The 15768-nt window shown below is 40.3% G+C and overlaps 1 protein-coding gene across 10 annotated transcripts in view; it reads left to right on the plus strand.

Moving 5' to 3' along the window:
- The window catches only part of AKAP13 (A-kinase anchoring protein 13), a 291383-nt gene that overhangs the window by 79880 nt on the left and 195735 nt on the right, over nucleotides 1–15768 (plus strand). For all 10 annotated transcript variants that reach the window (XM_036931888.2, XM_057494885.1, XM_036931885.2 and 7 more), the window contains one exon: nucleotides 755–798. In XM_036931888.2, coding sequence (XP_036787783.2) covers nucleotides 766–798 — 33 coding nt within the window. In that variant the 5' untranslated portion in view covers nucleotides 755–765. The remainder of the gene's footprint in view (nucleotides 1–754; nucleotides 799–15768) is intronic.

Consider the following 15768-nt stretch of genomic DNA (forward strand, 5'->3'; position numbering starts at 1 on the left):
TTATGAGCATGGGATCAGCTTATACTCAAATTTGTGATGTTTGGCAAAGTACCTGCCATTTTGGAGTCCATGATTCTGCACTGTGGTATTTTAGCTTAGATGAAGTCCTGGTCAAATCACCACATTGAACTTTTAAGAGTATGCTATTTTTAATATTCAGGAGTGTATTTACACACTCCTGAAAGTCTTCTGTAAAGTTCTTGCTAAGATTTTGGTGAGAATTTATTTTATGAAGGTAACAGTAGGGAATCAGCTATTAATTCCCAGGAGGTGGTAACTGGTTGGTTCATGGAGGCCTCTGAGGGAGGGACAGAGGGGAAGAGAGCTCTAGGGTCCTCTGCCGCCCCGTTCCCTGCAGCACCCTCCTGAGACTGGGAGGAGGCTCTGGGTCAGCAGCATTTTGAGAATTGGGGAGATTATATAATAGCATAACTGAACATGAACGAGTTTGCTTTGCTAACTGCTTTTAATATTTTGTTGGTTGTTGAAACAACTTCTGTGACAGTGAAGCCTTTGTCTTTATTTTTCGATTGGAAAATCTCCTCACTTAAATGATTAAATGTGGGATGCAAGGAGCTTTGCAATCGCTGACCTTCTTGCCTTCCTTAAACTCTAGGGGGCACCGGGTATCCAGTAATCTCAGACTTCTGATTGTGTTCTTGTAGCTGTGCTTATCTAGGACTTCAGGTGGTTTTTATATTTTTGCCAGTAACTTTTGATTCATCCTCATTTAATTCTCCCTTTTCTGTTGCAGTATCCTGGGTCATGAAACTTAATCCACAACAAGCTCCATTATATGTGAGTACATCGTGAGATTTCATTTTCTATTGAGCCATGCTGTTTACTTGTTATAATAAACACAAAGATGCTCTCATGTGCTTATCAAAGGAATTTTTAACCATCTGTATATCTACATTTCAGAAGTTTAATTGGATTTAATAAATATTCAGTTGCTAATACATGCATGGTGCTGAGCTGAGAACAGATAATACTGGTAAGACTTGAGAGGTGAGCTAGTCAGGTGAAAAGCTGCACTTAAAAACAGTTACATTGCCCTGCAAAATGATACTGGGGCTTATTGCTTTTACCTAAGTGCATTTCTGTGAAAGTAGTAAGGAAATCTTCCCACTGCCATTGACAGTTGCTCAGTGTCGCACCTAGATGGCAACGCTGTCATTGGCAGGAGTGCCTTTTACTTTAGGACTGGGTGAAGGAGATGCTACATCATCTCCTTAAAGTCAGGGAATTATACATGAAATGTGTAAGAGAAGGAATCAAGGCTGGAAAAGGTTAAGTCTACGTGACTTTCTGCTTTTAGATGTTAGAGGGAATTCCTGAACTGGGGTGGTGAACAATGCATATTGGGTGAGGAGGCACCTTTATCACACAGATAAAGTCGGAGGGGGTCAGTGGATGCCTGGTTGGGATGGTTTGGGGAGAGTGAGGAAAGTTTCACTGATGGGACAGCACTTAATCCCTTCAAGATTAAGGAGCGCTTGGTTGGGTGAAAAGTCCCCAGACTTTGTTCATGACACAAGGCAGATGATCGAGGGACGAGTGGCATGCGCAGTGTCAGGTGAGTGGTGGGAGAGTGGTCGCCGGACAGGGCGGCCAGCGGAATTTATGTGGAGTGGGGAGGGGTAGGTCTAAAAGGTGGTTGAAACTCGGTTAAGAAGGCAAACCAAGTTTTTATTTTGGTTTTACTTTGTGACCACTGAGGAACCCTGGATGGTGTTTAACTTGAAATCTCAATTGATGTGTTTATTTATTTTAAACAAGGCTGTATTAATATAGTCATATTTCCTAACATAGAATGTTCACATGATCACTCCACTGCATAGATGATTTTTTGTTAAATGAACATGTAAAGAAAAGTGTATGTTCTTTAAATAAGATATTTTTGTACTTACTTTCTTTCCAGACTGCCTGGATTCAGTTTATTATGTCCATTGGGTTTGCACATGAACTGAATACCTCTGACTTTTAAAAACAGCTTTATTGAGATAATTCACACACCATAAAATTCACCCATTTTAAGTATACGATTCAGTAGTTTTTAATTATATTCACAGTTGTGTAATCATAACCATTATCTAACTTAAGAATATTTTATCACCCCAAAAGGAAACCCATACCCATTAGCATTCGCTCCCCATATCCCCCCACCTCCTAACCCCTGGCAACCACTTGTCTACTTTGTGTCTCTGTGGATATTCATTAGCATAATGTATTCAAGAACATGTTAGAACAAAAGCAGTTACTCGTTTTTATTGATGAATAATACTCCATTGTATGGATATATGCCACTTTTTATTCAGTCATCAGCTGTTGGGCATTTGGACTGTTTCCACTTTTTGGCTATTATGAATAATGCTGCTGTGAAGAGTGATTGTTTTGTAGGCATACATTTTCATTTCTCTTGGGTATATACCTCAGGATCCAGAGCTTGGTTACATGGTAACTCAATGTTTAACATTTTGAGGAATTGCCAAGCTGTTTCCACAGTGGCTGCACCATTTGACATTCCCACCAGTGATGCTTGGGGTTTCAGTTTCTCGATATTCTTGTTAACACTTGGTATTAATCGACTGTTTTGATTGTAGCCATCCTGGTAGGTATGAAATGATACCTCATTATGGTTTTGCTTTGTATTTCCCTAATGGCTAATGATTTTGAGCATGTTTTCAGGAGCTTATTGGCCACTCACCTGTCTTTGGAGAAATGTCTGTTCAGATCCTTTGCTTATTTTTTATTGGGTTATTTGTTTTATTTATTGAACTGAAAGGGTTCTTTATATATTCTGGATCAAGTCCCTTATCAAATGATTTGCAGAAATTTTCTCCTATGGGTTATTCCTTCGAAGCAAAAATGTTTTTAGTTTTGATATCCAGTTTAGTAACTATTTATTTTATTGCTTATACTTTCGGTATTTTATCCAAGAAGTCTCTGCCTAACTCAAGGTCATGAAGATTCACTATGTTTTCTTTAGGGGTTTTAGAGTTTCAGTGCTTACATTTGAATGTATGGTTCTAGAGTTGATTTCTGTTTATGTTGTATGGGAAGGATCCAGCTTCATTCTTTTCCATGCAGATAAATCTAGTTGGTACCATTTGTTGGAAAGACTGATTATTATCCCATTGAATTTTCTGGAGCTCTTGTTGAAAACTAATTGATCATAAATGTAAGGAAAAATTTCTGGACTCTCAGTTTCCCCTTCCTTTAGGTCATCTTTAGTCTCTTTAAATGATTTATAGTTTTTAGTGTACTTCTGTGAAATTCATTCCTAAATATTTTATCTTTTTAATGCTATTGTAAATTATATTGTATTCTTAATTTCATTTTCAGATTATTTATTGCTGGTGTATAGAAATACAATTAATTTTTGTACACTGATACTACAACGTACAACCTTGCCGAACTTGTCTGCTGGCTAATAGTTTTTTAGTGGGTATATCATCTGAAAATAGAGATAGTTTTCTTCCTTCCCAATCTGGGTGCCTTTTATTTCTTTTTCTTACCTGATTGCCCTGAGTTGAGCCTCCAACACAGTGTTGAATAAAAGTGATGAGAGCAGACCCTTGCCTTGTTTCTGATCTTAAAGGGAAAGTATTCAATCTTCCAACATTAAGATTAAGTATGATATTATTAGCTGTGGATTTTTCGTAGTTGCCTTTATCAGGTTGAGAAAGTTCCCTTCTATTTCCTTGTTTGAGTATTTTTATCATGAAAAAGCATTGGATTTTGCCGAATGTTGAGGTGATCATGTGGGTTTTTTCTTTCATTCCATTAGTGTGGTGTAATTACATTGACTGGTTTTGAATGTTAAAACCAACCTTGCATTTCTGGGATAAATCCCATTTGATCATGTCGTATAAATCCTTTGATGTTTATATGTAAAGATATGTTCCATGGTTTTCTTCTGATGTCTTTGGTTTTGGCCATTGAACATTTTTGATTAGGGAAGTTGATATAATTAACTAAGTAGTTGTGGGAGGCAGAAGAATGGCTCCCCAAGTGTGTCCACATCTTAATTACCAGAATCTATGACTATTAATCTTACATAGCAAAGGGGAATTCACAAGTTTGATTAATTAAATCATCGTGAGATGGGAAGTTATCGTAAATTATTTGGGTAGCCCAGTGTAATCGCAAGGATCCTTATAAGGAGAGAAGAAAATCATGAGTCGGAGAGAGTTGTAGGTGCTATGCTGCTGGCTTTGAAGAAAGAAGGATGGGGTCATGAGCCAAGGAGTGCAGCTTCTAGAAGCTGGAATAGGCAAGGGAACAGTTTTTCCTTAGAGCTTCCAGAACTAACAGCCCTGTGGACATCTTTATGTTAGCCCAATGAAAGTCGTTTCAGACTTCTGACCTTCAGAATTGTAAGATAATAAATTTGTGTTGTTTTAAATAAGCCTCTGAGTTTGTGGTAATTTGTTGTAACAGCAATAAGAAGTGAATACAGTAGTAATTGGGGAAAATGAATTGGTGGTAGTGTGAGAGACAGGTTAGAAGGAGAGAGTCGAGGCAGAGAGATCAATTGGAAGCTTTATGATTTTGCTGTCCTGGAATCTGAGAATTTAGAGCTAGTAAAGACCTTAGATATTATCTGCTTCAACATCTGCATTTTAGAGATAAGAAAGTGAGTTAGTTCTAAAGATGATGAGATAAGGTGGCACAGCTAATCAGTGGTAAAATTATAATTTAAATCTATATTTTCTTGACTTAGTCATAGAAACCACTGTAAAGCTTGTTAATAAGCTTAAAGCTTCATTCTGTTAGGGAAGAAAGCTTTTCCGGAGATCGGTTCTGAGATATATTCTTGAAGTAAGGGCTTTGTATATGATTGTGTGTTTAATTGGGCAGGCTCTACTGAAGAATATTTTAAACTTAAGATTTCAAGTATGTGTCTCAGCAGTAACACTTAATGGGGAAGTTTGTTTTCCATTTTTTAAAAGAGTGACAGTGTATTTCATTCTTTACGCATTTCATTAACTAAGTCAAGTTGCACAGATTTATCCTGTTTTGGTGAAGAAAAGTATCTGTTATATACAGTCCATTGGAAAGAAGGTTAGTTCTCTGCCCCTTGAGAAAGGAGAATGAGCAAAAGAACAGAAAGTGTGTGTTGAAGTTTTTCTTTTAGTTTATATTTGGGATCTGCTAGGAGTGAATATCATCAGCAGAGGAGAGGAAACTGCTAGTAAATAAGGAAGAACACTGGAACCTGAGGAGAACGTATCTGTAAAAGTTAAGAAAAATAGGCTGGATTTCAAATAAGTATTTTAAGTAGTCTTTGAATAAGGATGTGTCCAGAGTAAATTACAAGTTAAAAATGTAAGAAAGATCCCCAGCTGTACCCATGGCAGTACTGTTGAATACTTAAATAAAGCTGTTTTAATGAATTATTTTTGATGCAGTGATCAGAGTGGCATGTGAAGGACACTGACTGGCCTGCAGTTTCAGAGACCAGTAGCTTGCCCTGGCTGCGTCTCGGTTCTCTTGACTGTCCCCTGTGATCACAGTAGTACCACTTTTGTGTTAGGCAGCCAGCTGCATCACCAGGTCGGTGCTTCTCCCAGCCTCCACAAAGGTATTGATTATTGCCAGGCGGATTGACAAGAATTTCAGTTTCAGTGCCATTGGGTGGTGGTGATAAACACTCTGACAAGTTCAGTACTATCCTTCTAGGTGATGAGGGCCTAAATAGTTTAATGGGCATAAAATGAAGAGGCAGTGTCAGATGCAAGAAATTTAAAAAGCAGCAGCAGGACGAAAAGCTTTATTAGATGCAGGGATTATTAGATATGGGAAGTGAGAGAAGAGAATGAAGGACAGCTGACTGAGAATTTGAGCAGGAGTGATGGCTGATGCCGTTGCCAGATAAGGACAAGAAAGAGGGTGGTGAGTTTTTCCTCAAAACATGTTGAAGGGCATGTGGATGTTCTGCTGACAGCTGGAGATGTAGGCTTGGAACTGTGGAGCAAGAAGTTTGGTTTTGAAGTAGAAATAGTGTACGTCATCTAAGAAGTTTGTACTTTTGACTGTGAGAATAGATGAGAAGATAAAAAGTAGATGGAATTAGAAGAGTGGACAATGGCAGAGAAGGCAAAGTTGAGTCAAGAGGAGCTTCAGGAAGCTGGGTGGCATTAGAACCTTTCGCATTTTATTCCTGGAGTTCTTTAATTTCAGTCACAAGTTAGGATGGGAAGTGAATTTCGGGCTGGGAGCTGGGGAATTCATTCTCGTGTTCAGGTGCCTGCTTCGTGCCAGGCCTTGTTCAGGATGCTGGAGATGCAGCCATGAGGACATCAGAAGGGTCCCTGCTGTCGGGATATTTGCATTGGAATGGGGAGAAGGCAGACAACTGAAAACACATTGGGTGGAACAACTTTATGAAAATAAATAAAATGATGTTCTAGTGCCTGACTAGGGGCTGCTTTAGGTGGATGGTCAGGAAGGGCCTCTGAGGGTTACACCCATTGAAGCTGAGACTGAGTGCCCAGAAGGAGCCGACCATGTGAAGATGCCAGCACAGCGTTTGAGCTCAAGCAGTAAGTGTGCAAGCCCTGAAGTGAAGTCTAGCTGATACGTCTGAGGAGCAGAAAGAGCCAGGGGGAAGGGCATGGACTGTCCTTCTGGCGGAGGTTGGAGACTTAGGGGCTGAGGAAAAAGCCGAATCTTGTAGGGTTTCACAGAGGACCCTGGGTGCTCTCCTGCCTGTGTTCCTTCCTGTCCGAATCCCAGCACGGCGCTGTCTACAGGTATGTAAGCGCTGGAGACTTTAGAGCCTCCCATGGCAACTTGGGGTCAAGTGAGACCTCTGAGGGGTAATGGGATTTTTCCTAACATGGGGCAGACTAGATTTGTAGGTTGTTTAAACGCAGTATTTTAGATTACCCATTTGAGGAAAATAGTTTGCATACTTTGTAGCCAACTTTAAGATGCATGCTTTTTATATAAATTGGATATGTTTGAATTGAGGAACATTTTTTAGCAGATTTGGCTCTTATCAAAAGAGTGTAAAAAAATGTTTTTATATTTCATGGCTAAATTGCTTCCTGGGAGTAAAAAACAACATATTTTCAAAACTTGTAATTAACCCATTTGTGAATCTAAATGTATGTATGATATGATGTAAGAGTGGTCCTTTCCCTTTCTGGTTTTCTGTGAATATTTCTCCTACTGGTGCAACACTCATTTGCATCACTGATGCCAGGGTTCTTGTTTGCAGAGTGGAAGAATGAACTTTGCAAACACTCAAGGCAGGAGAGCAAGGCAGAGGCTTTTATTTAGAGGTAAAGCCAAAGGACAGAGCAGACAAGAGAGCCCCAGGATGGTACACTATCTAGTGGTTTTCTAGGTGGTTGAGAGACAAAGTGCTAGGGATACAGACCTACTAAGTGGTCCCAAAATGTTTATCTTTGAAAAGACATTAAGTTTCTTATTGGTCTTTCCAGTTATTTACAAGAAATTTGCTGCTCTTGATTTCTTCCCAGGATAGCTGCTTCCTGGTCTGGGAGCCTATCACTCAAGAGTGCCTGCTTTGCTCCCAAGGTGGGCTGAGTTATTGTCTGTCTGTTAAAGGGTATGTTAAGTCTTAACTAATTGGTTTTTAAAATGCAATTTTATCTTCAAGATGGGGTCCTTCCTGTTTTTACTATGTTGTTTTGGGCTTGCTTGCTATATCAATTGTGCAGGTTGCAAATCACTTGATAGGGCTGGAGGAGGAAAAGCAGCCCCTGGGTAAAGTAAAAAAAATAAGCTGGGCCCCCAGCAGGCCAAAGCAAATCCCGCAATGAATTATCTTGCTTTGTTTTTTTCTGGAGGCCCTCACCCTACTCTTAAGTCCACAGTCCCTGTCTCATCACCTGTATCCTTCGTAGATGACAACTTCTCAAGAACAAGAGCTCACGTTACTGTAGTCGTCCTAGCTGAGAAAGCACCTCTGCCTTTGTCACTGGGTTCTGAGTGCCTGTGAGGGCGGAGGAAGCTGCATTGTTGACGCTCGTACTTGAGGGAACAGAAGCTCAAGGTGGCTCACCTAGTAAATGTGAAAGGTCGGGCTTCCTCAGAAATGTGACTTGCAAATCCATTTTTTTCTTCTGTGTATTTAGTTGTCTCACACAATGCTGTCTGCAGTTCCTTAATAAAACACCCAAATCTCATAGCACTTAACATGATAGAGATGTATTACAACTAAGTCCTTTTTTGTAATAAGTAACCCAAATTTAATCTTTCATTTCACGTTTCTAATGTTTTTAAGTGTTTTATTTGAAGAAAGTTCAAATTCACAGAAAATTTACAGAAATACCATCTGTGTTCAACTCTAACAGCGTTCAGTCATGTTTGTGTATTCTATGTATTGCGTTTTTCTCTTCAATCTTTTGAAAGTGGTGGACATCATACCCTGTTGCCCTTAAATATTTCAGGATGTGTTTCCTGAAAACTAGGACATTCTCTTTCATAACCACAATATAATGAACAAAAACAGCGATTGTAACATTGATGTGCAATGCTGTAGGTAATTTAAGTCCACGTCTAAATTTCTTTGATGATCCTAATAATATCCTTTAGAGCATCCTCCTCCCCTTCAATCTCCAATCCAGGATTTAATCCAGGATCACACATTGTATTTATGTCTCCTTAGTCTCTTAAGGAGGAGCAGGCAGTTCCTCTGCTTCTCTTTGTTTTCTATGATACTGACATTTTGGAGGGCCAATTACTTTGTAGCAGTTGGGATTGTAGAATGTTTCCTCCTGATTTGGCAGGAATACTGTAAATAAGATACCCTTCTTGGTGTATCACATCTAGGAGGACCCATGTTACATTCTTCTCTAATTCTGGAGATGTTAACTTCTAGCTCTTGGTGAAGGTGGAGCTGAATTTGTGTAATTTATCTGTCCCAGAGGAATCCAGCGTTTAAAGATGGTGTAATTTGTTCACTTTCCCTGTCTAATGTTCTTTCCGGTTTGGAGGTATCTTTTGCATACTGGTCCTAAAATGGTCACTCTTGTTCTCTGTAAGGTGTGCCCTTGAATATAAGTGAAAGGGGCTCATGTCAGCAGAGAGCCAATTATGAGTAATTAATTTTGCCTAATTTGAACAGAGCATTGTCTCTGTCCTTGTGAATACACACAGGGTTTTTAAAGAAATATGAATCTCAGCTAGGCTGTACCAATCATAATTAATATGCAACTCAGGGAGCATTTGTTGGGTGAAAGAAATGCAATTTAGGCAAGACTACAAAAATTTTCATAAAATTTGCTACTTTTTGATAGAACAGCTGCTTTTCTTAAAGTTGTGCATTTTGTTTCCAAGTTGCATGATTAATTTACCGTGGGGGGAGGGGCGCCTGAGCAGTTATTGATGTGGTCTTTGTGACTGAAGATGTCAACCAGCAAGGAAGTAAGGGTCATAAGGATGTCTTTATTGTGCATGTGTCTTTCCTTACAGTTGTAAGGAAATCTGTACAGTATCTTTATGAAGTGTAGCTGAGTGATAGAAATTTATTCTAGAGATGTTTTCTTTGAAATAAGTAACTACCTAGTCATTTAGTGAATTAAAAAGATGTACTAGAAGCAGTGCTTCTATCTCTTGAGTCCTGAATTATTATGTCTAGTCCTTATGTGATTTATGGTCTGACCCATTGTTTCCCACATACTACATACAACAAACCATGTGACTGCTAATACTTTTTTTTTTTTAATGAACATAGTACACGTATCCTTTAGCTTTAGATTCCTTCTCAGTGTTAGGATAAAAACATGTTTTCCAGAAGGGGTAGGAGATGAGGGGTATTTTCTGATGATAAAAGAAAAAGCCTAACACAGGAAGCAAAGGTTGGTATTTATAAAACAAACAAAACAGGCACTACCACGACCTACACGCCCTAAGCACACCGCCCTAGCAATGTAGCAACTGGACCCTAGCAACAGTAAACAAATACTCCCCCGGATTAACAGCTGAAATGGGAGCAAGATTTTTAAACTTCCTAAGGAAGAGGAAGAAAGGGTCTTTGGAAGCCTTTTATCTGAGGCCCCAGGCTATTCTAGAAAAGATATGGGAGGCCAGGCCTGAAGCTCTCTCTTCCAAGTAGAAGGAGACAATAGGTGTCAAAGTGTCAAGAATGAGGAGTCCTGGAGTAATCCAAGACTTTATATGCCAGAGAAAGTCGCTTCCTTTCTCTTCTCACCACTCTACTTTTCTGGAGAAAATGTGATGCCCCGAGGTGACTGTCCTGCAGGCAGCTCAGCATTTGGGAATGAACTTCCCTGGGAGAGGTCAGGACTGGAAGAAAATCTGATGACTCATAGGAATCATTGTATTTCAGGGGTGGTTGAGCCCAGTCTTCTTGAAGACTGAAGAAACGAAACTACAGGAAGGTTGAGGGATTTGCCTAAATTTCTTGGAGGTTGTGTTAGAGCTGGTCAGGCAGCAGAATCTGCACACAGTTAGCCTGGCCTTTGCCCCAGGAGGCACTTTTCAGAGGTGTGAGCAGGTAAGGGTTTAGAATGTCTCTATGGGCTGTAGACACATTGGAAAATAGTTTAAAGTTACTACTTAAAATGCCTCAAGTGGAGAAAGGAGTGAAAATAAAGTATGTGCTGTAACTTTGATACAGGCAAGTCAGTAAGGGCCATCCTGTTGGGATTACTTGGTCTGGGACTTCACCTTTATACTCAGAGCCTCCTCAGGAGGCTTGTGACCTCTTAGCCCCACCAGTGAAAGGAAGGCCAAGGCCCCAGAACAGTCAGGCATTTCTCCTTGTAAAGCGCAGTTCTGCAGCCCCTTGATGCTTTTCTGTATAGAATAATGGTTATTATTGGTTTCCAACGTGTTTCACTGGTACTGGCCACTTGATGGTAAATGATACTCCAGAGTGGGTGGCTGTGGCTGACACTGTGTATGTTGGTGATGACTCACTAAAGTGATCATAACACATTTAAAGAGAGAAAACTGGGCTACACTTCTTAGATTCTTTAATTATAAACTTGTTTTTTTGCATGTGTCCCCAAGATTTGTGGTCTACTGAACACATCCCTAGGTTTTCCTCAGGAAAGCCAAAAGGCATTTTCCCCTTACAAATTAAATACGTTTTAAAACCAGAGAGATACTTGGATGTGAGATGTAAATTCTGCTCCAAGGCATGTTTCAAGGCTATATATGGCGTAAGTATCATTACCTGCCATATGTTTGGGAGGAAACCACATGTACTAGATTTTCAAGGGGAAGAGCCATTCTAACTACAAAACAAATTTCCAGGACCCCAACAGGTCTGGTTTATTTTATCCCCCTTGCTTCCTCCTTTTCTTCAGCCCTGGGTGCTTGGCATGTAACTGCTGCTGAGAGGAGGCAGAAACATCCTGACAGTAGAGGAACATCAGGAGAAACAGTACCTTTGGTACTACATGCCTTTCTTCATTTAAAATGCACAAAGTGAAATATCTAACTCTGTTAGAATAGGGGCCATTTCTTCTAGTGATGATGTTCAGTTTTCCCAAGGAAGGAAAAGTAGGGTAAAATACTAGTATTGGTTGAGAACCTTCTCTTGACAAGGTGCTGTGGTAGGCAATTAAATACATTTCCTGATTTAATTTTCACAAGAGATGTAAAAGAGTTGGTTATTATTTCTACATTAGGGCCCAGGAAATGAGGATTCCAAGGGGTAACTGACTTGTCCAAGGTTGTACCACTGGTGGACGGACCTACGTTTCAAATCCTGTGAATGACCCCAAAGCCCATTTAAGTAAGGGAAATCAGAAGAGCATATCCATTTGACTCACAGTTAGATCTTGAGGAAAACTTGAGAGTGATTTCCTGCTAACACATTGGATTCTTGCTGACTCTGGACTCAGTGGAGACTGGACTTTGTGCAGTGGATTCATATGCCCTGTGCATGCTGATCAGAATAGCTTGCCGAGCCCAGACAGACCAGAAGATGAGTGTGCAAGTGGAGGTGCTGTGTCACAAGGATTTAATTGTTATAAATCAATTAGAACAATTTATTCTTGAATAAGTAGTTCACACAAATCATCAAAACTTTGAAGGGCCACAGAACATAGGTTACTCTAATGTTTTCAGTTGCCTAGTTGTAGCAAAGCGGACCTATTTTGTATGGCAGCATTTTATCATTGTTCCTGGGAAATGTTTTTCAGTAGTTGAAATAACCCGGCTGTGCCTCTTGCTTGGCTGTTAGGTTACATTTTGCTCCTACAAAGAGAGCTTTATCAGCCCTCTGATCTCTTAAATGAATTACCTGCTTCTTTGCCTTAACAATACATGTCTGATGGGTCTGCTCCAACATTTTGTAGACTGGTGGCCCTTTCCAGCCAGTTCTGACGACTGTGTTTAAATAACGACCCTTTGTCACTAGTGCCAGAAGAAATAAGGAAGTCAAGTGTTCCTTAATCTAACTTTTGATGGTTTTTATAGAGCAAGAACTTCAGTTTCCTTCTGTTGGACTTTTAATTGGTCTCCAGAAGCTTGCTTTGAGGTTATAGGCTTTGCATTTGCAGGTAGGATTCTCGTGTTTTTCCTTGGGAATTTCACAGCAGGTGAAGATACACAGGTCAATGACTTTTCACAGTCCCTCTACGGCTTTTACAGTAACTTGGTGTGTCCCAAGCATCTGAGTAACTGTGTGGGGAGAAGGTGGAGTTAAAATTTCCATTTGCATCTATCAAAGTCTTGAGCTGTCCAAGGAGGACCACCGTGTAATGCTTTATAACTTAAATTCATTCAACAAGTCTTTGTGAAGCACTTGTTAAGCGAAAGGAGGATCTGGTCCTAGTGGAATAGGTTCTTTCACAGGGGCTCAAACGCATGCAGAGTGAAATGATCATACAAGCAATACCCATTCAAGTGCCAGAGGAATTACATAAGCAGTGATGGTTCATAGCAGGGAGAGGAATGAGATATTGGCAGAAATGATTGGGAAGCTGTCAGGAAAGGTGGCACCTGGATAGATAGGCTGTGGAGAGAGGGAAGAGTAGTGTGAGAGAAGGAAATACAGTGCTTGAGGAAAGGCGTGGACATAGTGGTGTTGGGCTGGTGAGGGATCTGGCTTGGCTGGGGGGAACAGTTGGCAGGGGAGGGGAGAATATTTGGAGATGAGGTCATAGATGAGGTCATACAGAGTTGCTCTGTTCAGTATAATCGTCACTAGCCGTATGTGGCTATTTAAATTAACTAATATGAAGTAAAGGAAAAAAATTCATTTCCTCCATTGCAGAGTGCTCCATTGCCACTGTGGCTAGCAGCTGCCATATTGGACATGAAGAGGCATGGAGAGTAGTGGAAAGCAGTGAAGGATTATGAGGGAGTAGGCCTACCCTTCACCCTTTCAACACCCTGAATGGGATGTGAGCACAATTCAGCTTCTGAAGGAGAAGCATACGGATTTTGTCTGATGGAATGACTGACAGCATCAAAGAGCCTCAGATAGGACCACTGAGGACTTTAATATGGGAGGCGGAGGGGAGAATGGTAGCACCAATGAGTGAAGAGTGTTGAGGAGGGGGAGCTGCCTGGGAAGCCTGCTGGAGATGGCCACCTCTTCACAGGAGTCTTGGAGAGAGAGGGTGGTAGTGGGGATTAAGTGAGGTGATAAGCACATTTCACAGGTGATGGATAGGAACTTTAAATATAGGTAGATTTTTAAAGAGACCATCTCCAAGCATTTGCCTCTGGTTTCACCTTGCATCTTTGCAAATATACCTGTGTTAACAACTCTTTCCCTTGTTTGCCTAGAAAGGGGAGGGGAACTGCCATTCATTGAGTACCGTGTAAGATAACGTACATACATTATTATCTCCTCATCCTTGTGAGGCCCATGTTGTAGATGAAGAAAAATAGCTAGGAAGAGGTGGAGCAGGGATTTGAACTCAAAACTCATGCTCTATCTCATCTGCAAGTAAGGATGGTTTCACTCTCAGTTCCTCGAATTGATAACCACCCTCTCTTGATCTGGTAACTTGAAGCCTGATGTGTGTATCACATTCTACACCTAGAGGTTGTCTTTAGCATTGAATTGCACTTGCCATCCCTTTTTCAAATGTAAGATATAGATCCTATAGAAATTGTTTACCCACAGCAATAATTGATATGTGGAGTGACCTGGACTGACTTCTCATTGGATTGTTCTAGAGCAGTGGTTCTTGAAGTGTGGTCCCCACCCAGTAGCATAAGCATCACTAGGAACTTGTTAGAAGTGCAAAATTTCAGGCCCCACCCCGGACCTACTGAATCAGAATACTTGTTGGGGTGGGACCCAACAAGCCCATTTTTAAATAAGCCCTTCAGATGATTCTGATGCACCCCAAAGTTTAAGCAGGAACCAAATGAAAAAAAAAAAAGTCTTAAAATCCCCTTTTTTATGAATTAAATATTGGAATAGTTTAGGTAGATTTTGAACTTCAACTTGGCTATTAACCTATCAGCAGTGGTTGACTGAAGATACATGGGAAATAAGAAGCATTAAGTAGGATGTTATTTCAAAAGGATGGATCTGTGGTGGATTTCTGAGTAAATTATTACAACTCAAAATAATACCAAGGCATGTAATTTGAACACTGGTCATCCCTTAGCAGGAGGTGGTAGTGATTTTTAATTAAGGGAGTTAGGCTTCACCTTATTTTTCATAACATTTTTATGTCTTAGGAGTTCTTCCTTGTGTGGGTGTGTGAATAAAGTCCGATCTGTTTTGTGGTTAGTTAGCAGAGCAGATTATGAAGCAAATAGAAGTGGTAAAAGCACCTTGGTTTTGAAATGAGGTTATAGAGAGGCTTCTATAATTGATTTTTTGACAGCATAAATAAAAACAGTATTTTGAAGTTAGTGTTTGGGAGCTTCAAAGTCCCTAGCTATGGACTCCATGCAGGGTCGGTGCTGCAGGTAAACCAGTTCGGACTCCATGTGTGCTAGCCTTCACCCATGTGGAAACAACTTTTCATCTCTTCCTCTCTCTGAAATACAGTGAACCCTCTCCACCATCCCCAGCACCTACAAAGAAAACTGCTTACTCTCTCAGGATTCATTTCCTGTTACGTGTCTCTGTGAGCCTTTCCTGAACCTTCAGCCTCCCGTGAAATCTGTCACTCCTCCCCCTGTGCCCAAGTTACTCTGGACAGCCTTTGCACTTTTGTTTACCTGCCTTTTTCCATTCGACTGTGCGCATCTTGAGGGCAGAGACTTCATGTTTGAATTGCTTTTATTGTCCTTGTTTCAACTTCAGCTTCTATCACAGTACCACACTATCACATGCAATAGGTTCTCAGCGTTTTTGATAAGAATTCAAGCTGTTTGGGAAAGAGCTTTTGCCTCAAGTATGAGTGGTAATAAATGTCTTATTAAAGGTGGGATCTATTTTTTGGTAAGATTTATGAGCCCAAGGGGAAAGTCACTGTAGATGATCAGTCTAGATATGAAACCACACCCGGGACTTTGTGACCTGGAACCAATGACAGAAATGTCACTTTACTTCAATCCCCAAGATGGAGCCTCCAGGAAAACTTGGGATGGACACTTGGTGAAAAACTGAATTTCAACCCAAATAGTTTAGTACTTCTGTGTTGTATAGGGTCCATTTACTTGGAACTCTTGTTTTTTTTAATACTAATCTCATTTTATTGGTCTGAGGAACCTATGAATTAGGAGGAATTGTTTTCTTATTTTACAGATGGGGAAACTGAGACTCCAGGACTTACATTTTGAAGTTCTAGTCTGTGTTTATAAGACTGAAGATGTTCATTGTCCTCTCTGGAATTTGCTACG

Source organism: Manis pentadactyla, chromosome 18, assembly GCF_030020395.1.
Source record: "Manis pentadactyla isolate mManPen7 chromosome 18, mManPen7.hap1, whole genome shotgun sequence".
In the NCBI taxonomy this organism is placed as follows: Eukaryota; Metazoa; Chordata; class Mammalia; order Pholidota; family Manidae; genus Manis; species Manis pentadactyla.